Here is a 26,498-nt window from a genome sequence, read left to right on the forward strand (position 1 = left end):
TCACACGAATCGCTCAAGTTAAAAAATCTGAACTTAAGTTGACATTCGCGCCACGTTAACTAATCAGGAGCTCGCTCTTGTTGGGGGCATGATTGTGATGTTGCGCCTGTTGTTGGTGTCCCGGGGGAATTCCTCCAGCCGACACCTATTACAGTTCATCAAACTGGGCTTGGCTCAGTCAGAAGCACTGCTGAAAGCCTCCATCATCTAGGTTAAGTTTTTGGAGGAGTTTATAAGCTTACAGAGCAGGATGCACATCTGAAAGGTTCTAGTGGACTTAGACACACCTAAACGTATCGATACTTTTTTCAGCCTTCATAAAGCACATAAACACTGTTATTTTCTTAATAAAATCCTTGTTAGCCATTTAGCAATGAAGCTACAGTCACCGGCCAGACAGAAGTTCTGCCCATCACACAAATCCGCCTCTGTACTGAAGTGAATTTGATGCGGAAATGAAAGGATTTGCCACGTGAATGAAGCGGGGTTTGACGCCCTAATGAAGCGTGTAAACTTAAATGTTCACACGGCGTTTTATCTGCGCATTCTGCGTCTAGTTTGAACACAGCATGACAGGACAGCCTCTTTACATTGAGGATTGGAGAGCATGAGACTGATTCCTGTAAGACTCCAGTGACAGACGAGTCCTCGCATTGATCCTGAAGGGCCAGCCTGTACATCAGCCGGTGACCTCTCCCATCTGCAGCTTCTACATGATGGATGTGCTGTGTTCTCCAGGCTCCAGTGATTAGACTGCAGCTCTGCATAAGATGTTTGGCCATAGGAGAAATTGTTGTGCCCAATTAAGCCAGGTTTCTCTCTAGGTTTTTTATCCTTCACTTTCACCGACTGGTGAAGTTTTTTCTTCGCCGCTGTCACCACTGGCTTGCGTGGTTCAGGACTTTTGAAGCTGCGCATCGTTGGATTTGTTCTTCAGTGTTTGGACTTTAAGCAGTGAAAATTAAACCACACTGAACTGAACTAAACTAAACTTTAACTTTGAAAACTGGACTAGCACTGTTTCAATTTACTATAATCTTGTATGTGAAGCTGCTTTGACACCATCTACATTGTAAAAGCATTGTAAAAATAAAGATTAATTTAGGTGCCTTAAGTTCAGGCATATTCTTGACACGCAAGAAGGGGGTTGCATATTGTTTGGCATCATCTACCTCAACTTTTATTGTTTTCCTTTCCAGAAATTCCACAGCCTCCTCGTCCTGTCTGGTCTGATACAAGTCATATCAAATATCCATCTACCATAATTTCTTTACTTGTTTGTAAAGATTAGATTCTGGGGATATGATGAAAGTGAAAAGACATCACTTTCTGTCCTGTCATGTCTTTCCAGATGTGTTGGACTAGAACCTGTATTGTCCAACCGAGGCAGGTGTTTATGGCAGCTGGTCCTCCATGTGGCCCTAGTCTAACTGGTTCCACTGGAGTGATCAGGTGGGTATGGCTGATTCATTACGGAACACAGTGCAGACCGCTTTAAATTCCTGAAGTGGAGTTCTTTAAGGTGGTAATATCTTTCTTCACTGGGTGTGAGTGTTCTGCCAAATTTAGCTGCTGAGCAGTGAAGGCACCTGTGATGCGAAACCATTTTGTGGGCTGAGCAATGGGTGAGACAGTAAACGAAATTATAAGCTTTTGAGAACTAGCAGCTGGTGGTGGTAACTAGTTGGTGGTTTATGAATAAGGAGAATCTCATGCATTGTGTTTAGCAGTTTATTTCTGTTGGATAAATTTCCTGAAATGCAGGACAATGATCACAAGAAAGAGCAACTGCGTGTTGAGTGTTCAGAATTTTCTACATTATGTTTTATTCTACAAAGAAGACACAGAGAATCACTACCGTCTTTTTTCACACTTTACTACCTTTGTTCAATAAGCAAGAGCTATGGGATATATGTATGGTGGTTGAGTGTAAGCATGTGTGTGAGTAAAGGGGGGATAAAGAGCTGAGTATGGACTTAGGAGAGAAGGTGGTGCTGTGTAAGAAACGAGAGAATGTAGTGCTTAGTAACATGAGGCCAACTGTATGTAAGTGAAGGCAATGTAGCAGAACTGGCCTGTCCAGCATCTTTTCTGCTGACACCTTTAGCCAATAACAGGGGTCGTTCAAGTCAGCATTAGATCCTGAATTATGCTCTTCCTGTGGGACAACAGGGTCGGTATGATGAAACGGGACTCTGCCTTTCCTTATTTTCACAGAGACTGACATGGTAGGATTTAAGGAGATTTTTACAGGAAGGTCATTCACTAATAATAATATGTTGCAGTGCAGTGTTGTTGTCTTTTCCTTGTCCCCTTTCTCTGAGTACACTACAGACACTGGGTTTTCAGTAAGCTGTTCTTTCATGATGTAGATCGATTTCTCCCAGTAGGATCTTAATTTTTCTGGCCCTCCATAATTACTGAGGTTTGTCACTAGAACTTGGCCACCAGGCTGTAACACTACACCTCTCACCTTTCTGTCATAAAGTACTTTGCCCTTTACACTGGCTTGCTTACTATTTTCCCTGGCAACTTGGTAAGCTTCTGATATTTAAGCTGCCCACTTCTTTGCATATTTTGTGGGGTGTTCAGTTCCAAATTGTCTACCAGCCGAGAAAGTAAATCAATTGGCAAGCAAGGGTGGTGGCCATAAAAAAGAAGAAATGGACAGAAGCCTGTTGACTTTTGATGACTACAATTGAACGCATGTATGATTTGGGGATTCTTATCTTTCCATTGTTCCTTCTCTTAGTCAGGATTCTTAACATCTGAAATATAGTGTGATTAAACTGAGCTGGATTACCTTGCGAGTGGTATGGTGACATTCTTGAGTGGCTAATCCTTCATCGTTATGCAATATTTATGGATATCCAAAGCGTGGTATAAAAAAATAAAAATACATCCAGCTGCTGTCTTGCCACACTTTTTATTTGTGGAATAACCTTGTGCAAATCTTGTAAGATGGTCATGTCCAATTGCAAGTACTGTAATGAAAAATGAAAAAAATGTATCAAAGGATTCCCCTGGATGTTCCAGAGACAAGAATGTTAAAAAAAAAAAAACAAAAGAGAGTCACAGGCCACACCTGTCACACTGATAAGTCAGCTAATTCAAAAGCATGTCATCATCACAAAAGGTAAACAATCACACACCCTCGCACATGACAACATACAAGGCATGACACATAACATACAGAAAGAACACACAAACCCATCAACCCTGACAGTACCCCCTCTTCTAGGACTGCCTCTTGGCGCTCTCGGAAGAGCTTACCTGGCGATTGTAATCATCGATCAGAGAATAATCCAATATGTCCCTTGAAGGAACCCAACTCCTCTCCTCTGGACTGCAACCAGAGGAACCAGAGTAGGCAGATTAATGGCCGTATAAAAAATGGGCTTCAATTTAGAAACATGAAATACGAGATGAATTCTCCTGTATGCTGGAGGAAGTTTGAGGAGGACTGCCACCAGATTAATGATTTTATTGACAGAAAACAGGCCAATGAATTTGGGTGCAAGTTTATTATATACAGTGCAGAGAGGGATAATTCTAGATGAGAGCCACACTTTTTGACTGACGACCTAGATGGGAGGCTTACACCGGTGGCGATCGGCTTTAGCCTTGGTGCGCGAACCCACTTGAAGAAGGGTCTGTCTGGTGTGTTGACACCTCTGGACAAAGGCATGTTGGTTGGCTCTCTCTGTTTCAAAGTTACTCTGAGGGTGGAAACCAGAAGAAAGACTAACAATCGGCCCAGTAAATTACAAAAATCTCTCCAAAATTTAGAGATGAACTAAGGCCCCCTGTCAGAAACCACATCTGTCGGGAGGCAATGGATAAGAAAGACATGATCAGTGACAGCAGCCGCTGTCTTTGGTTCATAACTGGCCACCAAAATCATTGTTTAATTAGAGACAAAGTGCGACTCACCCCAAGATGACAGGCCAACTTAAAAGAGTGACCCCAACGGATGACATTGGACCGTAATACCTTTGGCACAAATAAATAACTTGGTGGGTATCCAGGCGGAGGCATTACCCCTTCTAAGGCCATGCGGACCCTCGTGTCGACCCAGGTGACAGCAGAGATAAAAAGTCTGCGTGTCACAAAGGATTTAGGAGGTGATACATGCTCAGAGTGATCAATAATTCGAGACAGTGCGTCAGGCTTTCCATTCTTATAACCTGGTAGCTACGAGATGGAAAAATCAAAACATCCAAAATATAAAGCCCACCTTGCCTGCCTAGAGTTCAATCTTTTGCATTGAATGTATTCCAGATTTTTAAAATCGGTCCAAACGATAAAAGGAACCCCCAAACCCTCTTGCCAATGACGCCACTCTTCCAACACAAGCTTGACAGCCAGCAGCTCTCTATTGCCAATATCATAATTTCGTTCTGCATTGTTTAGACAAGGTGAAAAATATGCTCAGGGATGTATCTTGCCGTCCGTGGAGAGTGCTGGGAAAGCACCAACAAGATAGCACCGACCCCCACCTCTGATGCGTCAACTTCCACCATGAACTGCCGTGATGGATCAGGGGCAATGAGAATGGGAGCTGAAACAAAGCAGCTTTTCAGTCGGTCAAACGCAACTTGTGCTGCATTGGACCACCTGAACGGAGTCTTGATGGAAGTTAAGGCAGTCAGAGACACGACGAGCTGGCTGAAGTTGCGAATAAAATGCTAGTAAAAATTGGTGAAACCAAGAAACCTCTGCAGGGCCTTGTGGGAGTCTGGGGTTGGCCGATTTACCACAGCCTGAACTTTCTCTGGATCCATGCGCATGCCCTCAACCGACACGATATATCCCAGAAAAGAAACAGACATGAAACACGCATTTCTCTGCCTAAACCTATTCTCTAGCAACCTCTGAAACACTCGCCTGATGTGTTGAACGTGTTCCTGGAGATAATGGGATAATATCAGTATGTCATCTAGGTGAACATAAATGAACTGATCTAGCATATCTCTTAACACATTATTCACAAGTGTTTGGAAGACTGCAGGGGAATTGGACAGACTGAAAGGAAGATCACAATATTTAAAGTGCTCCCTGGGGGTGTTAAAAGCAGTTTTCCATTCATCGCCTTCTCGAATACCGACCAAATGGTAAGCATTGGCGTACCTAGCAATACCTCTATAGCACAGTCATAGGGACTTTGTGGAAGAAGAGAAGCAGCTCGAGACTTACTGAACACTCTCTTCAGGTCGAGGTACTCCCTGGACACGTTTGACAGATCCATGTGTTCTTCCTGAAAAACAAAACGTGATACAGAAGAACAGGCAGACAACAAACACGTAGCATGACAGCTCTCAATCCAAGAGATTATTGATTCCTGCCTCAAATTAATATGTGGGCCTCTTCAACAACAACGACGACACAGCCTACAGAGATGAGGTACACCAACTCATCAACTGGTGTGACTAATAATCTACATCTCAATGTTAATAAAACAAAGGAAATAATTGTGGACTTCAGGAGGAATCACAAGTCACACACACCCCTCACCATCTATGGCAGTGTAGTAGTCAGTGAAAAGCACCAAGTTCCTGGGGGTGCATATTACTGATGACCTGTCTTGGTCTACCAACACCACCTCTCTGGTCAAGAAAGCTCACCAACGCCTCCACTTTCTACGCAGGATGAGAAGAGCTGACCTCGCCCCACAGGCACTCACTATCTTCTACAAAGGTGCCATTGAGAGTATTCTCACCAGCAGTCTCTCAGTCGGGTATGGTAGCTGTTCTGCTGCTGACCGGATAGCTCTACAGAAGGTGGTGAGGTCAGCTGAGAAGATTATCGGATCAGCCCTACCATCCATCCAGGACATATACCCCTTCCACTGCTACAAAAGAGCCACCAACATCATCAAAGCCTTCACCCATCCCACACAAAACTGTTCTCTCTCCTACCATCTAAAAAACGCTACAGCAGTATGCGTTGCAAGACTACCAGACTCATTAATAGTTTTTTCTTCAAGCTACCAGACTGCTCAACTCACTTATGAAAATTGCACTATAAAATCACACCCCACAGCCCACATACACAAAAAATCTGTGGAACTATGGAAAAGGCAAACTCAATGTTTTATGAATATATGTTAATATTCCTTGCACAAGTAATATGTTTACAAAACTCACTTATCTCCATGCTGCTACTCTTCACTTGCACTTTTGCCATACTGCACCTAACTGCACTATATTAAATATCTCAATTTGGACATATTCTGAAGCAATAGGATATCTGGTATTTGCTCACAGTTTATTATTGTTCATTATTTTCTATTTATTAAATATCTATTGTTCTATATTAGTTAAATGTTTAGTTTATGTTTACTGTGTGTCATATCTTGTTTTAAATTGCAAATTGGAGTATGGGAGAAACGCAATTTCAGTCTGCTGTGTAATGTACTGTTGCATGGTTTGATTGACAATAAAGTTGACTTGACTTGACTTGGATTGTGGATGCCCAAGGACCACTGGAGTGACAGGAGCTTCTGTTAAAAATGAATAAGAGTGGTTACCAGAGGTGTTCAATCTTATAGAAACCATTGAGAGCATGAACAGATATAGGTTGGGAGAGAGAAATCACAGGAAGTCCAAGTCTTTGAACTAAAGCAGAGTCAATAAAATTTCCCTCTGCACAAGAGTCAATAAGGGCTTTAGTCATAAAATTCTCAGATGACCACTCCAACTTAACCTTCTAAAGTGTGGCTGCAAGAAAAGATTTGTCCAAAGATAGCCCACCCATCAGGAATCTCTTACCTATTGACGAGCTCTGGCTTTTACGGAACAATGAGCCGCGATGACCCACACCAGTACAGTACATACACAGGCCCTCGCTGCGACATCTTCACTTCTCCTCCAGCATCAGCCTTGAGCGGCCCATCTGCATGGGTTCAGGTTCTGAGAGGGTAGTGTAAACCAGCCCCAGAAATACAGTGACAGCCAGCAGAGGGGGATTCTCCAGAGCATGTGTGTGTCGCGTGTGTCTCTCCCGAAGCTGAAGACGAGAATCCATGCAGATCGCTAGATCAATGAGCCCATCCAGGGTTTTAGGAAGATCCAAAGCAAAGATCTTGTCTTTTATACAGTCTGCCAGCCCATGGAGAAAGACGTCCCACTGCACCTGAGTGTTCCACTTATTCTCCACCACCAGGGTGCAGAACTCAATGGAGTAGTCAACAACACTTCGCTGCCCCTGCTGCATCTCCGTGAGCATCCGGGCCGCCTCTCTGACTGCCATGACTCGATCGAATGCCTTTTTGAGTTCTTCCAAAAAGGCTTTAAACGAAGAGCAACATGGGAGTTTTTTACCCCACACAGCAGTTCCCCATAGCCTTGCTCTCCCAGTGAGAAACGTGATGACAAACGCTCCTTTCGATTCCTCCATGGAAAATGTGGAAGGCTGCAAGGAAAAGTATAGCAAGCACTTCGCTAAAAAGGCACGACACAACTCCGGTTCTTCAGAGTAGATGGCCAGAGGTGGGAGGCGAGGCTCGGAAGATCGAGCAGCTTGATCAGAAAATCGAGCAGCTTGATCAGAAAATCTAAAAAGGCACGACACAACTCCGGTTCTCCAGAGTAGACGGCCAGAGGTGGGAGGCGAGGCTCGGAAGATCGAGCAGCTTGATCAGACACAACAGTTGGACTAATGTTAGCTGATTAGGCTGCATACACCAGCAGTATGAAGATGCGGCAGCTGTGTGGTGAGTTTAGACACCAGTGTCACCAATGCTTGGCTAGCACGACTGGTGGTGGTCATCTGTTCATCTTGTCTGTCCATGCGTGTGGACAAACTCAGCCAGACAAGGGATACTTGCTGGATCCATGTTAGATCAGTCCATTCTGTCAAGACACTTAGACAGAGAGGTTCAATCGCAAGTACTTTAATGAAAAATGAAAGAATGTATCAAAGGATACCACTAGATGTTCCGGAGACAAGAATGTTCAAAACAAAAGAGAGTCACAGGTCTAAACGAAAATGTCAACTGATGAAACAGACAACGAAGGATTCTGAGAACTGACCTTTTTGACTTCTACTTTTGCGACATAGTTCTCAAAAATTTTGGTCATTAAAGGCCAATAGAACCTTTCTCTCGCTAGGTTCGCTAGGTTCAGGACTAGCGACACATTTCTCTGTGATGACAAGCTCATTGTGGCTGATGGTGACCAACTGATCAAATGAGGGGTTGGGTGAAATCTGAGATTAGATTTTGAGGGCAGTGACCCAGACCACATATTTCTGGTTAATTACTTTACTTCCATTTCAGACAGCACAGACCACATCACTTGTATATTCCTACATATAAGACTGTGTAATTGTCAATGTCCAGTGGGAGACATGCCATAGTATCCGCATCTGCACTGGACTGTCCAGGATTGTGTTTGATGTCAAATCTTAAATCTAAAAGTTTCCCAACAAACCTACTGCAATAAGTTTAGCTATACTCATGACATAGGTTAATGGGTTGTTTTTGGTATATAGGGGGACGTGAGGGGCATAGAACATGTGTGAACATTCTTGACTTGCACCCAATGTCTTTCAACTTGCCCCCTTGGTTTTGATTTAAATTGGCACCCAGGGATTGGTCCGTATGCAATTAAAAAGGTCAGTTAGACTAATGCTGGAGAACTAACATGCAAGGTAATAAGATGTTCCAGGGCTTTTTGAAGGATTGGTATCCAGTCCACAGGTGTGCGTGAGGCCATTTTTGGTCTTTTTCTATATCAAATTTCTCCAAGAAATGCATTTTAGCAGCTCTGTCATGAAAACGAATTCCTCATATGTGTGAACCTAGCAATGAAGCTCTTTCTGATTTTGATGAGGTTTCTTGGCACACTGCATTTCCAACAGACCCCTCTCCTTTTCCTAACTCTGCCAGCAGAGTGTTGTTTTCATCCAGTTACAAAAAATGGACTCTGGCTGATCAACAGTGGATAAAACAAGGCACTTGATCCAGGCCACTTTCCCAGACAGAATCACTGTGTCATAATTGCAACCCGATTACAGGCAGGCGTCCCTGTTGCACAGAAGCTTTGCCAGCATGACAGAAGCTGACTAGCAACACAGCTTTCTCAAGAGGTATTGAGATTGAATCAGACAAAAGATTGCTAAGAGTTAGAATGAGTCCAGCTGGCCGACCCAGGACCACTGCCTTCAAAACAGTAAACCCGAAAAGTGGCTGGCCAAGGGGATACCACACACAAGGAAAGGCACTATTATTGGCTTGCTGAGACTGCCATTTTCAAATCTGACTGTGATAATGACCCAGCCATCGAAAGGGAGAACATCCCCATTCACATGATGGACTTCCAGCTAATCCTTAATTAAACATGTCATTAAACATCTCACTCAGGGGTCTTACAGGTGTGTGCTGTAAGTATCTTCCCTTCCAGTCTCTATAAATCCTGCTTACCTGAGCTCCTGTGTCTAGCAGCACCAGGGTCATCAAGCTATTAAGATTGCTAGGGCTTTAGCTCCAATGAAGTTAGCTAAACGCCTGTTCTCCTGAGTAGGTAGGGGAAGGGTGGACTGAGGGAGAGCTTGCTCATTGGAGTCTTTCAGGGTTTGGGTCATTACTGCTAACTTAGTCTTTTTGATGTGTGAGCCCACTGTGTTGCACAGAGCCGTGTAGGGTAAGCCCACTTGGGACAGATGGTGAAACCTGGTCACTGATTGTCTCGCGGCAGGGACCGGCTCCAGTTTTCCTGGCGTTTGGGCTTCTTTAAGCAACCCACAACTCAGTGGCCTTCTTCACCACAGGTTAAGCAATGGAGACAAACAGAGTGCTTTCAAGGCTTTTAGTACAGCTGTATGACTTCTTCGGGTCTACTTGCCCCAGGCATTTGTGGCATGGCCCTGGTTGCTAGGCCCGATAGGCTTTCAACCATAGGCTTTCTGTCTAAATTCACTTTTTTTTTTACTGCTGTCATCTTGCACTGCAGCCACTTTGGCTTCTGTACCATTTATTTATAGCTACAAAGAATTACCCTTACAACATAGATGGAAACTTATAACTATTCCCCGCCAATTAAAACTGAAAATCTGTTTGGGCAGGGGAGATTGCGTTGTCATGGTTCCTGGATGCTGATTGGCTCAGGTAAAGTGGTCTGGTGTGTGCAAGTGCTTCGTCATAAAGAACAAGAGACAGAGGTTAGAATTGCATTTATTACCCACAACCTTTTTTACAAAAAACTACATACAATTTAATACAGGCTAAAACACATTGAAACCAAAAAGTTTAATGGGTGGTGCCAAATCTCTCTCTTTGTCATTGTTCATTCAGATTTGTTTGCAATTTCAATGATTTTCAGAACTTGTTTGCACCCTGCAGACATGCGATTCTCAAAGAAGCCCAATACTGTTTCTCAATTCTAAGTACGCAGAGAAGGAATCCATGAGGAATGAGATGCCGCATTCTTCCTGATCACGTGACCTTTAGGGTTTTAAATTGAAAATTATTTTTAACATTACAGCATTCATACAACAATTTATTTTTGCAAGACCGCTGAAGAACGCATATTGAGAAACAGACCAATTTTCATTTATGTAAAATGGCTAATTCTGTTAGCTACCTTCTTGTTGTCCAGCTAACTTCCAGTTCCGAGCATAGACATCTATTAAAAAACATTTTTGTTTAATATTACATTAGGTCAAATGTAAATAAAACACCTATTTTACCTATTTCCAGACTCCCCTCCCCCAACTGTCATGTTTACCAGTGAACAAACCACCAGATGTCGCTGGTAAACACTCACTAATGAAACTACAAATCTGCTAGTTAATGGACTTCAACTTCATACATGCTCTTCACCCACACACCTGCTTTCTTATTTAGCTTGATTTACATTCACACCTGAGGACTTTCAGAGACTGATTAACATACACTATTTAAGCCACTCATTCACTCCTTCAGTTTGCCGAGTCTTGTTTATCTGTAAGGTGACATTACAACGCGTTATCCTGGTCTTGTTTTCCTGTGTTTTGATCTTAGCTTTGTTTATCCAGTTCTCCTGTTTAGCCGCCTGCCTTCTGACCCCTCGCCTGTGTTTGATTACGATTCTGGATTGTCTTCATATATCTGTTTGCACCTGAATTGACCATCGATTGCCTGACTTTGAATAAACCTGCATTTGGATCCTACCTTCTGTTGTCAGTGTCACTCCCCAGCATTACACCAACCCCATAATTCCTGTAATTTATCCATAACCACGAATCAAGCAGAGTAATTTTTAAAGGCATATAATATTCAGATTTCTAAAATTACAATGGCTAATAGTTCAAATGAATAAAATTCAGATTGTTTCGGCATATTTTCAGCTTTTTTTTTTGTAAAACTGAAGATTTTTTTATTTTTTGAATTTATGTGTATGAGGAAATGTAAAATGTAAATGTGTAGAAATGTAAGTTGTTTGCCCTTTATTTGTGCTGCAAATCAAGTTTATCCACAACGCCACACACGTGCATTGGTCAACATCCTTTTATTGTTAACTGAGTTCTTAATCATTTCACTGTACAAATAGAAAAATACATTAAAAAGGGAATTGTATTTTCATTCTAGTGACGGTTATAATTTTTTAAACCATAAAATATTATTTAAGGGAGTTTGCTGAAGAGCCTTTTTAGGTCAAAGAGCCACATGTGGCTCATGAGCCATAGGTTCCCTATCACTGATCTAGAAATTCCTTCTGCTTTTGAAAGAAGAACTCTGGCCCTTAAGGAACAAACCATTAACAACCAAAATTTAAATTACTTTTTATCTTTTCACAAACAGGGTTAAAGTTTAAGTAAACTCTATCTTGTATTTTTTGGTAACACTTTACAATAAGGTTCATTAGTTAATGCATTTACTAACATGAACTAATCATGAACAACACATGTACAGCATTTATTAATCATAATTGAACATTTACTAATGCATTATTAAAATCCAAACTCATGCTTGTTAACATTAGTTAATGCACTGTGAGTTAACATGAAATAACAACTACTGTATTTTCATTAACTAATGGTAACTAACATGAACAAATACCGTAGTAAACGTATTGTTCATTGTTTGTTCATGTTAGTAAATGCATTAAGTAACATTAACTAATGAACCTTATTGTAAACTGTGACCTATTTTTTAAATGACAACATCTAAATAGTTGACATATTCTTTAACTGGCATACCCTTTACAGATAATAATAGAGAATTTTAAAACCAATATTTACTTTAATTTAGTGTGTACACAGTAGTCATGTCCTGCAGGGTGTGGAGCGGAATGTTGTGCTCAGTGGCGAATGTCTCTTTGATGTAACTCTACTCCACACCTGAAACCAACAGCGCAGAGCAAGAGACCGTGGAACCTCCCCAACGAAGTGTGATGGGCAGCAGGGTTTTTGTTTGGGTGCCTGGAGACAGAGGGGAAGTTCTTACCAAAAGGTCCAGAGTCATTGGCAAGCGCTGGCTTTTACTAGACAGACAGAGAAATGGTGGCCAGCTCTTCTGCAATACAAACACAAACTCAAACTGATATGGTGCTATCTCTCCAGGGGTGACAAAGTGACCACACCATCCTTATGACAAATTCGATGAGCTTGTCCAAGCCAGAGGGCGTGTCATGAGCATAGAGCTCATCCTAGATCTTAAGTCCTGGCTTGGCCAGTTGGCATTTCTGTGTGGAGTTTGCATGTTCTCCCCCTGTTCGTGTGAGTTTTCCATTGCGGTATAGGTGAATTGAATAAACTAAATTGGCCTTATTGTATGAGTGCATGTGAATGCAAGTGTATGGGTGTTTCCCAGTACTGAGTTGTGGCTGGAAGGGCATCCGCTGTGTAAAACATATGCTGGAATAGTTGCAGGTTTATTCCTCTGGGGTGACCCCTGATTAATAAAGGACTAAGCTAAAGGAAAAATAATTTTGTCTATGATTATGTTAGCTAACCTCGTTTCACAGTTCATTTACATCACACAGACAGTCCCAAATAAGCCTGAAGGAGCCATGATTAGTTCACCTTTCGAGTCTCCTAGTTTTTGACTCGTTCGTTCATCAAATGACAGCATGTTAAGAGAGAAGACTCAAACCTGATAGAAGACTCAAAAAAGAAACAAATCTTCTCCTCTGCTTCTACAAATGTGCACATGCGCAAATAAACGAATCACTCCCTGAAAGGACTGATCATTATCGAGTCATACAAAAGATTAGTTAAAAATGAACTAATCATTTAAGGACAACCCATCACTATTGACGTTACTTTGGATTCCGTTGTTGGGCCAATAGAATGAAACCCTACATGTAACTATGGAACTATTAAACTTGTTACTGCTAATTAGCTAATATGTGATGACCCCATTTCATCACCATTTTGAGACTAAATGGCCGGGTCTTTACATGATGCCAGAGTTTTCAAGGAGTCATCATTATGCCACACATTCCAACAGGATACATTCAGGATACACACAAAGTTTTTTTTTTTTTTTAGTTCTTTTTAGTATATTTGTATTATACACTTCAATTATTATTGGCCACTACTTTGGTTACTTGCTGGGGTACAAAGGATATGCTTTTCTGCCCTATATGATGACACCCTGAACCTGTACTACAGACATGATTCAGCCTGACCCAGAATAACCCTCAATGACCCAAGCAGACCAAAAAGATGGCTAAGAGACAAAAAAAAAAACAACATGTTTAATTAAATAGTTTGGACTGAAGCACTGTTCATTTCTTTATTTCCTGATATAAACTAATTTTATTTTTTTTACATTGCTTTATACACAACCTTTTAACATGTAACATATTTTCTTCTTATATGTTTCTCACATTAAGGGGATGCTCCGTTATTTCTATTTCAAGTTTTTCTTTTTTAATAGCTAGCGTTTTTGGTCACACTATATTTTGATGGTCCATTTGTTGAATTTAAGTTACATTGCATGTACATGCCCTACTAATTCTCATTAGATTATAAGTAGACTGTTGTTGGGGTTAGGGCTAGTGTAAGTTGACATGTTCTTGCAAAGCTTTTTATAGTCAGTTAATTGTCTGTTGAAGGAGCAGTATTAACATATTAAGCAGACATTCCACTAATATTCAAATAGACCATCAAAAAGATGTGTCAACGTGTTTTTCTTCATCTGCATGCAAATCAAAAAGCATAAAAGGCAACTAAAGGTATGTGACAACCACCACCAACAACTGTGACAGATTGTGTGGTTTAAGGTACAATAATTCAACCACTGATTAGCATTTATTAAGGGATAGAGCAGTATTTTGTTGGCCCACATCAGTCAGCATGTCTCAGCCTCCTTTCTATTAGCTACATGACAGAAAGAATATTCTAGAATTTTTAATACGTAGCTCCAGTATTCAAATAATACATTTTAGGAGAATGTTTTTGTAAACTAAGGCATTTTCTCTTTATTTCTTTCCTTCGATAATGCAGTTGTATTGATTTTTAAAAATATAATTGGCTTTAATTCCTCATAAGCCAGGATTAAAATCTCCAGCTCTGCCTCTGTAAAGTACGTTGCACTTTTTTCTCACCATGACTTTCTATTTTGAATCGTGAATTTGGAAATCCACTAAAAAAGCCTTCAGGTGTACATTATGCATTAACCCACAGTTATCTTCAGGCGGTTGATCAACTTTTTTTCAGGTATGTTGGAACTGACATACAGTAAGCAGGTTTTGGGTTATTAAACTTGGGGTTCAGGGTTTAGCAGATTATAAGTTAACCCAGCTTTCTGGAATAACCCCTGGTCTGTTTTCATCCGTGTTCACCATTCTTGCCGTTCATATAGAAAGCTTAAAAAACAACAAACAAAGGGGGATGGGCTAAGGGGTGACCAGGGCCATAATTATGGTCTCATTGTAGGCCACCCTTCCCATAATTGCATTTTTTTAAATAGAAAATTAACTCCTAAATTTTTGGTTATTATTTATACATTAATGGTTTGAACTGTTTTGAAGCACAGTTTTCTATCTTTTATCAAAACTGAGAGACAAGGAGTGCCCCTTATGCTGTTTCAGTATATGTTTGAGGTGACAAACGCAACAGACTATTTGAGACAGTGAAAATTTTCCAATTAAAGTTAAATGAACAACTGTTTCAACTTACTCATTTGTTTTCATGCTTTGGAGACATAACATAGATTTTGCTTTTACATCATAAGTCACCTATAGCTTTTGTCATGAGTGTTCAAAATGGTAAAAAATTTAAGTCCACCCTGAATGAGGCACAATTTTCAAAATGATGATCGCCGAAATTGAACTGCAATAGATACTTTGAAAGCTAATTACATGTGAGAAAGACGTTTCTAACTATGCTTCTAACCACAGCTCTAGAGGTGTAGTTGTTACCGCACAGGTTTGCAACAAAGTTTGGAAATGTTCGTTGGAATGACTAATTTGAGAAACACAAAATGAATGAACTATGTGTGTAACGACAAAACTAACAACCTTAGTTTGCTAATGATGGTTTTTGAAATAGCAACCCTGGATGAATAGCATTTTCATTATAATACACCATTTTAAAAAAATGAAATGCAAAAGTGTAAAAGGAACTGTAGATTTCTATTAAACTTAACATCCCCAGAGGATTCCCTTGGTTGTTTTCTTGTGTCTTATGGGATCCTTAAGGAATTAAAAACTTGAGTTTTAAGCACTATCCCACACCAATATTTGAACATCCGTGAGTGAAATCTTCAAAGTGAATGAAGAATCTTTTCAGTTCATGTTGCTGTAAATCAGGGGTGTTCCTGGAGGGCCGCTGCCCTGCATGGTTTAGTTTAGTTAGATCTGGGGCCATCTGTGCCAATCTGGGAACAGTAACAGTTAAAGTAGATGGTAAAGCAGGGCCAAGTAAAACCCTCCGTATGCCATGTGATCCACTATCAGCCAAACAAGGGCAGCTCATGTAATCAGCAAATGGGAGCGGCAAGGAGTAGGCCATATGGGCGACTCAGTTCTGGATCCTCGCAAGTGGTTGGAGTTTGATCTCAAGCCAGGATTGGGAAGGTGTTGAGTTTAAGCAGAGCTGGGAAGGGTTAGATGAAGAAGACGAGGGATGCTGGAAGAGTCCTGGGTGTAGAACCGTTACCGACCTGGCGAGTTGGGCAATGAATGAGACCATAGGTTGCAGGCCTGCACTGACATGTTCTGCCAGACGGTAAGACAGAATTGTTAAGTTGTGTATGTTCATTAGCTTCTTGCTGTAATGAGTGCCGTGGATTCTGTTTTTCTTCTACCAGCCATCTTTTTTATCTGATTGTGTACATAGATGTTTAGCACTTAATGCAAACGCATGTTTTATGCTAGTAGCCTACAGTTAAGCACAGTATTGAGGCAGTGTAGTTTGATGCATGCTGGGAGGTGTTTGCTTTTACACACAATAAGCACACAGCCTCAAACACCTGGTCTCACAAGGGTCGTGATGGAGAGTCTGCAGCTTTTACACACACTATCCTTGAACATACATACAGTATATCTCTCGAACACTGATTCAAAATGAATTCGGATGCCTTGAAGCATCAGCCAGTCTGAAGCATAAGCTCACATCAGCTTGCATGTACACACGCGCACACACACACACACACACACACACAAACACACTCAGAGACGGCGAGAAATGGCTTTGTTTTTCACAGGTCATGTGATTTGTCTCTTTTCACGCCGTGCTGTTGTTTGCAGCTTTACCTCCAATGATAATTAGCCCCATTTCACCCTCCTCCCTCTCTCTCCTCCTTCTCTCTGCTCAAACACAAAAATGCCGTCGAGAAGAAGGGAGTGTGGTGCTGCTTGAGGAAATCATTTATCTCTCGTTATCCTAATACCCCTTTCCTCTGCATTTAAAATAATAATAATATTTTTTATAAGTAGCAGTGTTTGCTAAGGCACGTATGACTATTATTATTGCTTTAGAGATCAGAACTACATTTGGCTCATACTTCAAATCATTCTGATTTTTTCAGGCTTTTTTGTTTCTTAAGCAACCTGGTGCACAGTCCAATGGCTGCAATATAATGCATTTCAATTCAAGGAGAAACCTGATTTTTAATCTAAGGAATATAGATATTGAGATATTGCTGAGATATTGCTAGATATTGCTGCGACTTGGGGGTGGGATCTGTTGACTTGTACCAGTAAGCAACTGCATAGCAACTATCCAGAACTCCCTAGCAACTGCATAACAACCACTAAGCGCCCATTCCTTTTCTTTGCAATCTATTAATTTCAAACAAATCTTCAAAAAATTTAATTAAATTCCTGTTAGTTTTATTTTTATAAGCATCACAAAACATATTTTTAAGATTATTTATTAATGTTATGTTTGTTTACTTCTATTTACTACTTCTAAAATTATAATGCAATAAAATCACCCTTTTTATTTTATTAGCATGAATCAAAATACAATATCAGTATGGTTTTTTATTAAATATTTTTGCTTGATTAACATTATTTATAAAGTAAACTATTATTATTATTATTATTATTATTATTATTATTATTACTGACCATGTGTCCTCCTAACTGTTGTTGAGGTCTTGTGTATATTACCTGCTCTCTCTTTCTTTCTGACTCTGTCATGCTTCCACGACCCCCTCCCCCTGAGCACCCGCCACCCCCACTTGCGCTCCCCTCTACACACACGCTCCACTCTGCATCACTCGCCACAGCAACAAAGCAGCAGTCAGAGTCAAGCACTGCCTGCAGAAAGAGTGAGATCGTCAAAGAAAGACAGGAGGCACGAAGCAATGGAGATGGAGGAAAGCTTTGATGCAGAGGGCAGTTTTGATGATCCCTCCTATCTGTCCCCCCAGAGTCCAGGGTCCACGTCCCCGGCCAGGAGGCAAAATAAGGAGATCAAGGAGACCAAAATCACTGTGAGTATTCTCAACCAGGCACACACACTCTCTGTACATTCTTAAATGCATCAGTCACACCATTGATTGGCTTTAATGGAAGCATCGATCAGAATGCAAGTTTTGCAGAACTGGCTCCTGGGATTTCCAATCAGCCGTTTAGCTGTTTCCCTAAAGTGTTTCGCAGATGTGAAACATCTGTTTAGCGTTTTTGTGCCACACTGAATGTGCATGTTTACTGAGTGATGTTCATGAAAGTTAATGTATGTGTTTGTGCACTTCTGAGAGCGTAAAGCTGGACTCTGACTAGTGGATTACATCACTGCTGTTTTGCAACACCGTGTTTTTAAAAGACTCATTCAAAAATTGAATTGATATTTTTTTAGAGCTATAATTCTGAAACTAGTGTTATTAATGACACCAGTGGCCTTTTAGGGAATTGCAACTAGCAACTCTTTGTACAAAAAAAGAGTTTTTTGTTTTTTTTCTTACACTTGTGTAGGTGTAAAATACAAAGGATTAAACATGAGTTAATGCACACAACAAAGTTCACTTTTATTATTTGAATTAGAAACCATTTTCATTAGTGTCACTGGTTGCAGTTTAACGAATGATAAAGAATCAACTTATTGGTTGTGCTCTCACTTCTGAGTGACTAAACATGACTCAAAACATATAATAAATTTATTTTTTGTTATTTGATTAGAAACAAAAAGTAACTGGAAAAACATTTGCAGCAAGAAAATAATGGCAAATATCCAGATGTGTAAACACTGCTGAGAGCACAATTAAAGGTGATAAAGCGGCGAATGTGGGGAAACATTTTGAGCAACATTGCTGTGCAATATTGCAGATTGATGTTGCATGGATATTTTCCTATTAGGAATGGGCAACAAATTTGTATCTGGATCTGGTTGTTCTAATTAGTAGCCCTTTGTCTAACCTAGCTGCCCATTGATAATACCATTGCCCAAAGTTGTCCCAAAGAAAACAGCCATTAAGAAAGTATCTGATCACACATTAAAATTATGTTATCAGGGTTTAATTATAAAGTGTATTTGAGAATATAGACTATATGTGACCGTGGACGACAAATACACCCGTTGCACAGGTATATTTTTGCCAGTATCTAAAAATAAATTGCATTGGTCAAAATTAATGATTTTTCCTTTTATGTTATTATTATTAATTATTGATTAACATTATTAATCTTTAGAACTAATTAAGATCATATTCCATGAGTTAAGATCATGTTCCATGTAAATATTTTGTAAACCTCTTACAGTAAATTGATTAAAACCCATTTTCTGTTTAGTAATATGTATTGCTAAGAACTTTAATTGGACAGCTGGTGATTTTCTCAATATTTTGCATAATATACAGTATGACCCTCAGATCCCAGATTTTCAAATAATTGGATCTTGGCCAAATTTTGTCCTGTCTTCATGAATCATACATTAATGGAAGGTTTATTCATTTAACTTTTATATGATGTATAAATGTTCATTTCCAAAAAATGTAGTCCAGGGTCACTAATAAACCTGGCTATGCCCCATGATGACATATTGACATTACAGTTCAGGCAGGGTCTTTCGGCATTGTGTTGAACACTGTAAGTAAATCTTGTAAAGGATGGAAGGAAGGCTCTTGAGAGCATAAAAATCACATGACTCTTTCGATTTACCTGGAAATCAATGTCCTTCCCATGAATTATTTTTTAGCCTTTCACTGAAATCAAAGAAAGTTAAGAATTTCATCTTTTAATAAAACCTTATCACACGTTGGTCATTTAAAATGGCAATTAATACATAAAAAATGTTTTTTTTTCCTATTACAGAACTCTCGAGAACTGTTTTGAATGGAAGTGGATAATATATTCATTTCGGTTTTCAACACTTTTTAAGAACCACTCTATGTTTATCATTCTTGCACATGCAAAGGCACACTTATACTTTCCCAAGAGACCACTTGCTATTCCAAAATACTCTTGACTAGCATCCAAGCACACCTTAAAAAAAACAAAAAGAGTATTTTGAATGCCAACACAAGCTGTGCATATTTTCTCTGCGCCATGGCTGATGCTTGACAGTGGGAATCGAAGCATGTATGCAGCACTCCGCAGATATACGATATTATGTATGCAATGTGAGTGCAGAGAGGTGGCTTTGCAGCTTTATTCGAACTTCTGCTGATCCAGCTTGGCTATACACTCACACAACTGATTCATTTTGGTTTAATGAAGCTCTCAATGAAGCTATCATGCTGCATTGCCTTCAGAAATGCATATACGCATAAAATATTGCACATAAGGTCAGATTCTGACTCAACTCTTACAGTAATTATGAATATGTTTTAACACATAGGTTTCTAGTATAAGGTCACATATGCATGTGTATTTGTAAAAATAGTGAATGCATTTGAATATATATGAAAAAAATATATCTAAATAGTTGTTTTTGAAATATATGTTGCATATATATTGAACATGGTTGGGCCGTTCAGCTGTATTATGTTTGTTGTATGCAATGTCTGTGTTATGTAACATATGGCATGAGAGATGTTTGGATATAGTAGCGTGTGTTTAAGGCAGTTGAGATGTCCGTCAGACAAGAGAGAAAGAGAGAGAGTCGCCCACCAGGGAGAGGAACTAGAGATCCGGGGAAGACATGGCTAGTCCAGTTTCCATGGTGACAAAGGCAATAGTACTGACTAATGAGTGATGAAATAAAAAAAGAAAAAAAAACAACAAAGAGTGAAAAAAGCGAGCGATATGGGGAGGAATGAAAGAAAGCTCTAATTCAATATGTTAATGTTAGTTTAGAAAGGCAACATGCCATAGATTTAGCGACTGTTATAGGTGGACTGTTTTAGTATTCATGTATGGTGTGCGTTAGTAAATGTGTCTCTTCATATATAAAGGAAATATGTTGGGTTTATTAAAACATAAAGAGTGTATAGAGCTCTAAATTAATGATTGTGAAGTAATGATTACCTCTAAATTAATGATTGTGTACCTGATACCTGATTGTGTGATCAGAGGGTTTTATTTTAATCTGTTTTTCATGTTAAAAAATATGACTGCTTTTCAAGTTACTAAAGACCACTTAGCAATAATTAAGTAAATTAATAACTGATCATTGTTTTGAGATAATTCATTAATTGTTGTTTATGAAAACTGGAAGCAATTTTTGAGTGCTTACTGTTTGAACACCACTTTTTTTTTGTGATATACATATTATGCCTTCAGTACGCTTTAAGAGATCAATAGATATAATTTGAATATATAACAATAAATATTTACTCAATATTTACTCACCCTTCATTTGTTTCAAACCTGTTTGAGTTTCTTTTTTTTCTGTTTAACAAAAATTAAGATATTTTGAAAGAAGCTGAAACCCTGTAACCACTGATTTACATAGTAGGAAAACAAATACTACTTAACAAAATGGTTTTAGATTTTCAGATTTTTCTGTTTCCAGTGTTTAACAGAAGAAAAAAACTCAAAGCGATTTTGAAAAAAGTAAAGAATAAGTAAACGTGACAGAATTTCCAATTTTTGGTAAGCTATGCCTATAATTGTGTGTGGCATGGGTGCTGGAAACATTTATCTGAAGTGTTGTTTAATATTACCATGATAGCATGGGTTTTTGCAGATTTTTTCAACTGCACATTAGGGCTGTGCGATTTGGGGAAAATCTAATTGTGACAGATAAAGCAATTTGGATATGACATGTGACTTTATTAATAGATGATGCTGGGCAACCAACAAAAAGAGCATTACAGTGGCTAGCAGCTTGTAGAACTAGCTTTTCGGTATCTGAGATGGATAGCATTCTTCATAACTTATATTTCTCGGAACAATATTTCACCAGATAAAAGATAGCAGTTTTTGTGACATTAGATATATGATTTTCTAAAGTTAAATTGCTGTCTTATATAACACCCAGATCTTTTATAGTAGAGCTAATACTAACTTTGTATCCCTCTAATTGCAGGTCGAGTTAAGAGATCTGCTGTGTACAAGATTTAGGCCTAATAAGTAATAATTCTGTTTTGTCAGTTTAAGAAAAGAAAATTGTTGGTCATCCAGTTTTTAACATCTTTAATACACTCAGTTTGCTTAGACAGTTCAGACGTCTCATTGGTTTAGCTGAAATATATAATTGAGTATCATCTGCATGACAGTGAAAGGTGATCCCATGTCTTCTAATAATGTCTCCCAGGGGTAGCATGTATATTGTAAACAGCAAAGGGCCCAAAACTGATCTACGAGGCACCCCATACTTTACCGGACTGACTTGTGAAAGCTGTCCATCAATATTCACAAACTGGTAATGGTCAGCTAAGTATGACTTAAACAATTGTAGAGCCTGTCCCTGGAAACCTGTAGAATTTAAGCGGTTCATGAGGATATTGTGGTCAATGGTGTCAAATGTAGCACTAAGATCCAGTTATACTAATAACGTGATGCACCCTTGGTCAGCAGCTAGGAGTAAATTGTTGGTTATTTTCACTAATGCGGTTTCTGTATTGTGATCCCTACTAAAAAAATACAGCTTAAACCAGCCTTTGCGTTAACGGGTCATCTCCCAGCCTGACCAGCTAAGACCAGGCTGGAAATGGCTGGAAACCAGTCTGGAAATGGCCAAAACCCCTCTAAAACCAGGCTGGTTGACCAGCTAAACCAGCTAACCAACCTAGGATGGATTAAGCTGGATTTTTCAGCAGGGATGAGGCCTAAAACCTGACTGAAACCCTTCAAAAACATTGTTCATCTGCAGAAAGGAGCATAATTGGGCAAAAACTACTTTTTCTACTATTTTAGACATAAATGGAATATTTGAAATAGGCCTATAATTTGCTAAGTTGCTGGGGTTGAGTCGTGGTTTCTTAATAATAGGCTTAATAACAGCTAGCTTGAAAGGATTTGGAATACGGGCTAAAGAGAAGATGATGTGGTTAATAAGAGGTTCTCATATTACCACTAGCAATTCTTTCAGTAATTTTGTTGGAATTGGGTCTAACATTCATGAAGCTGGTTTAGAACCATTAATAATTTTATCAAGCTCTTTCGGTTCTGTGATTTTGAAGCACTGAATTATTTTGATTCAGTGAAATGTTTAAAGGATCTGAAGTATAAGTCGGAGCAAAAACTTAAACATCTTCTATTTTCTGTCTGAAGCCTTCTATTTTATCACTGAAAAAAATCATGAGGTCATCACTACTGATTTGCGGTGGGACATTTTGTTCCAAAAACGACAGATTATTTGTTAATTTAGCAATGGTGTTGAATAAAAATCTAGGATTGTTATGATTATTTTTTATGGGTTTGCAGAGGTGCTCAGCCCTGGCAGATTTTAGAGCTCTCCTATAGCTGAACACACTGTCTTTTTGCGCAATTCTAAAGACCTCTAAATTAGTTTTTTTTCAACTTACGTTCCAGGGCACGGCTTGCTGTTTTGAGAGTGCAAGTATGACTGTTATACCATGGTGAAGTTTTATTCTCTCTAGTCTTTTTTAATTGGATGGGTGCCACAGTATTTAGTGTTTTAGTAAAGATAACATCCAAACTGCTGGTTACTATATCAAGGTCATTTGCGTTAGCGGGTGCTTTTCGAAATAGAAAAAAATCAGGTAAGTTATTTTTTTAACTCATCTTTAGTGGACAGAACGATATTTCTACCAGGGCGGTATATTTGTGCGGATTTGCTAATTTCAGGTAAACACAGCTTATATAGTTAGAAGTAGTGGTCTGTTCATCACTTTGTGGTATAATGTCTACATAAATTAACCTCAATTCCATGAGACAAATATAGATCTAATGTATGCTTTAAGTGATGGGTTGGACCAACAACATTTTGCTTTATACTAAGTGAATGTAGCAAATCTATAAACGCCAGCCCTAGTGTATCGTTAGCATCATCTATGTGGAAGTTAAAGTCTTCCACAATCAGTATTTTATCAGTTTTAATTAAAAAGTCAGAAATAAAATCAGAAAACTCTTTTAGAAAATTGACATAGGGTCCTAGGGTCTATATATGGTGAATAAAGCGAGAGATAACATAGGTTATTTCATAATATTCGGACGCATAACATTAACGACTACGACTAGTGGAGTCGTACTCGCACTGAAGGCAAAAGGGGCTAAGGGTAGGGTAGAAGGTTAGGAGTTTGAATAATAATAATCGGGCTGATGATGCATTTCCACAGGTATGTTTGCGTACAGGGCAGACAGCAATTTCAAATAAATCCAATGGACCTTATGTTTATTAGTCAAACTTAATGGAACTGAAAGCAGTGCAGAGAGAGCCAAGGGAGTAGCCGAGGCCTTAAAGGGAGTTTTTTGATTATATCAAGCAGAAAAAGCCAGGCAATGGATGTGAAAATGGCTATATGCTCAGTTAGTGATTTTCGGCTAATGGTAAAGTTCCAGTGAGAGGTTATTGTAACTATTAGCAATTTCATAAAGTTTCTATTACAGCAGCTGTTACGTAATTTAGGTGTAAAACAAGATGAAAGACAGGGATAATGCTAGCGGTGTCAGGGCAAGAGAAATTTATTCTTGGATTTTTGTCTGATCTGATATATACTGTATACCTATACTATAAATAGCTATAGTTATACTGTATATCTATCTATCTATCTATCTCTATATATATATTAGGGGTGTACGGTTCACAAAAATCACGGTTTGGTTCGATACGATACAGTGGTGACATGATTCGTTACGTTTTCGATACAGCAAAAAAAGAAAAAAGCCAGTGGATTTCTCAGATGTATTTTTTTTAATGTATTAAAACTAATATCATAAAAGTATGATCCTGTTTTTTTTTCTTTTCTTTAAACAGTGATAGAGCTATACTTCTGAGGTTTCTGCTTAGCAGCAAATAAAACAAATATTTCTTTATACTCAAAACCAAAAAGCTGCTTATAAAAATAAATATAATATTGTATTGTAATTTAGTTTTTAAATGGAACACAGTTTCAATCAATTTTTAAGTTATGTATATATGCGTGTGTGTCTGTGTGTCTGTGTGTGTGTATAGGGTAGTGAAGATCACTGATTTTATAAAGAATTCAGATCTAAACATTACGAGTTGTAATAGAAAGACTGTTCACATAAAGTGCTGTTGGCTGACTAAAAATTAAAAGTTTGTGTGTATATACCCCTTTGGACAAGGTAAGCTTTGAAATGAGGTTTTGAGTGATTGCTGAACTAGTGGATTTCTTGGCTGAAATCAATTATCTGTTGTGATCATTTGTTTATTTATTTATTTGTTTTAAACAGACCCCATTTTGAGAACCTGTGTTTATGTCTGTGTAATCGTTAATAATAGCATTTAATCTGTATAAAACAGCTTTAACACAATTGTAAAGTGCTGTCTGCTATGTGAAATAACATATATGCATTGTTGTGGTCAGCATGCTTGTTTTTACATTTTTGCCTTTAATGCTGAAGTTTTATCTGGTAATTTGCATTAGTATTAGGGAAAAAAAACAGGCTGGTTAGTCTGAAAAGTGGCATTGTTGCGATGCAGGCAGAAACATACTGGGACATTACTGGCACTTGAGACATAGTCACTATTACCTTCATAGCTTTCATCCTATGGCAGAAACAAGCTTTCACAAAGTATTTTATTATCATCCCTATTATTTGTATTTTGTTGAAATGCACCATTTAACATCACTCTACCTAAAAATATCAATAATACAAAGTGCCTTACCAAGAGTGTAATGCATATATGGATTTTTGTATACATTTGTAGATATTTTTAGCTCTATCTTGAAACACACAAGCAATTCGCCATGACAACCAGTGAGTTGGAGATGTGTTAAGTCCATAGCGTGAAGCTGTTGGATGTTTGAATGGCCAGCCTGGAAGCTTTTACCTTTCATCTCACCTTGAGTATTTATTGAGCATCACTTATGTGGATCCAAAAGCATGACAGTTTGACTGATTAACTCTCAGACATTCTCAGGCTCAATGCACTTTATTGCACTCGAAATAATAGCTAGCTGTCAACTGCTGGTCATAGTACCATGCTTGTAAACAACAAGACATTGTGAACCAGAAATATATGGAGGTTAGGTTTGTTTGTTAAAACGTTTTGCACTTATTTATTATGTCATGTGTTATTAGTATTGGACAAATAACGTTTTGCAATGGGGTGAAATGCCCTTACAGAAAAAGCAGTTTGTCGCTTAGCAACAGACTCCAACAGCACTTCAATCTTTGGATTAAAGCATGGATCTACTGTATGTTTGTATGGTGGAGTTAAACCTGCTGACCGCATTGGTGTTTTGCAGATTTATTTGTTTTTCTTGTCTGGTGATTTTGTGTCCCTCATGTGTACTGCATACTATCATTAGGAGTGTGATAGTTACGGCTGTTCAGCAGAAATGGTTGGTTTCCAGCAGTTGTGTTCATTATGGCATTAAAAGCGAGTGGGGCAGTGGGTTCATGGGCCAGTGCCAGACATGCGCTGGGCACAGTCATTTTGCTTACCCAAACAAAACTGCATATGCGTTTCACCTTTTCCTAAACCAGCACTCACAAGTGAATGAGAATACAGTTATATAGCCTACATGTTTGCCAGTGTTGTGGTTTGTTTCCACAAGCACATTTGCTTATCCAATCCTGTGTTAT

General features: G+C 39.0%; 1 protein-coding gene and 2 long non-coding RNA genes across 4 annotated transcripts in view; 1 reads left to right on the forward strand and 2 right to left on the reverse strand.

The window, feature by feature from the left end:
- The window catches only part of LOC147846047 (uncharacterized), a 169,108-nt gene that overhangs the window by 27,399 nt on the left and 115,211 nt on the right, over positions 1 to 26,498 (reverse strand). The window lies entirely within an intron of this gene.
- Positions 9,143 to 13,663, reverse strand: LOC141381281 (uncharacterized). Its single transcript, XR_015481274.1, has 3 exons — positions 12,213 to 13,663; positions 9,842 to 11,626; positions 9,143 to 9,500 (listed from the first exon to the last, which is right to left on the reverse strand). It is a non-coding gene; the product is annotated as an uncharacterized LOC141381281 (long non-coding RNA).
- gas7a (growth arrest-specific 7a) overlaps positions 15,905 to 26,498 on the forward strand; it is a 108,982-nt gene continuing 98,388 nt past the window's right edge. Inside the window, exons 1-2 of one of the 2 annotated variants that reach the window (XM_087243394.1) lie at positions 15,905 to 16,158; positions 17,810 to 17,872. In XM_087243394.1, coding sequence (XP_087099520.1) covers positions 16,144 to 16,158; positions 17,810 to 17,872 — 78 coding nt within the window. In that variant the 5' untranslated portion in view covers positions 15,905 to 16,143. 2 annotated transcript variants of the gene reach the window in all.

Source organism: Danio rerio, chromosome 3, assembly GCF_052040795.2.
Source record: "Danio rerio strain M-AB ecotype USA chromosome 3, GRCz13ab, whole genome shotgun sequence".
Taxonomy (NCBI): Eukaryota; Metazoa; Chordata; class Actinopteri; order Cypriniformes; family Danionidae; genus Danio; species Danio rerio.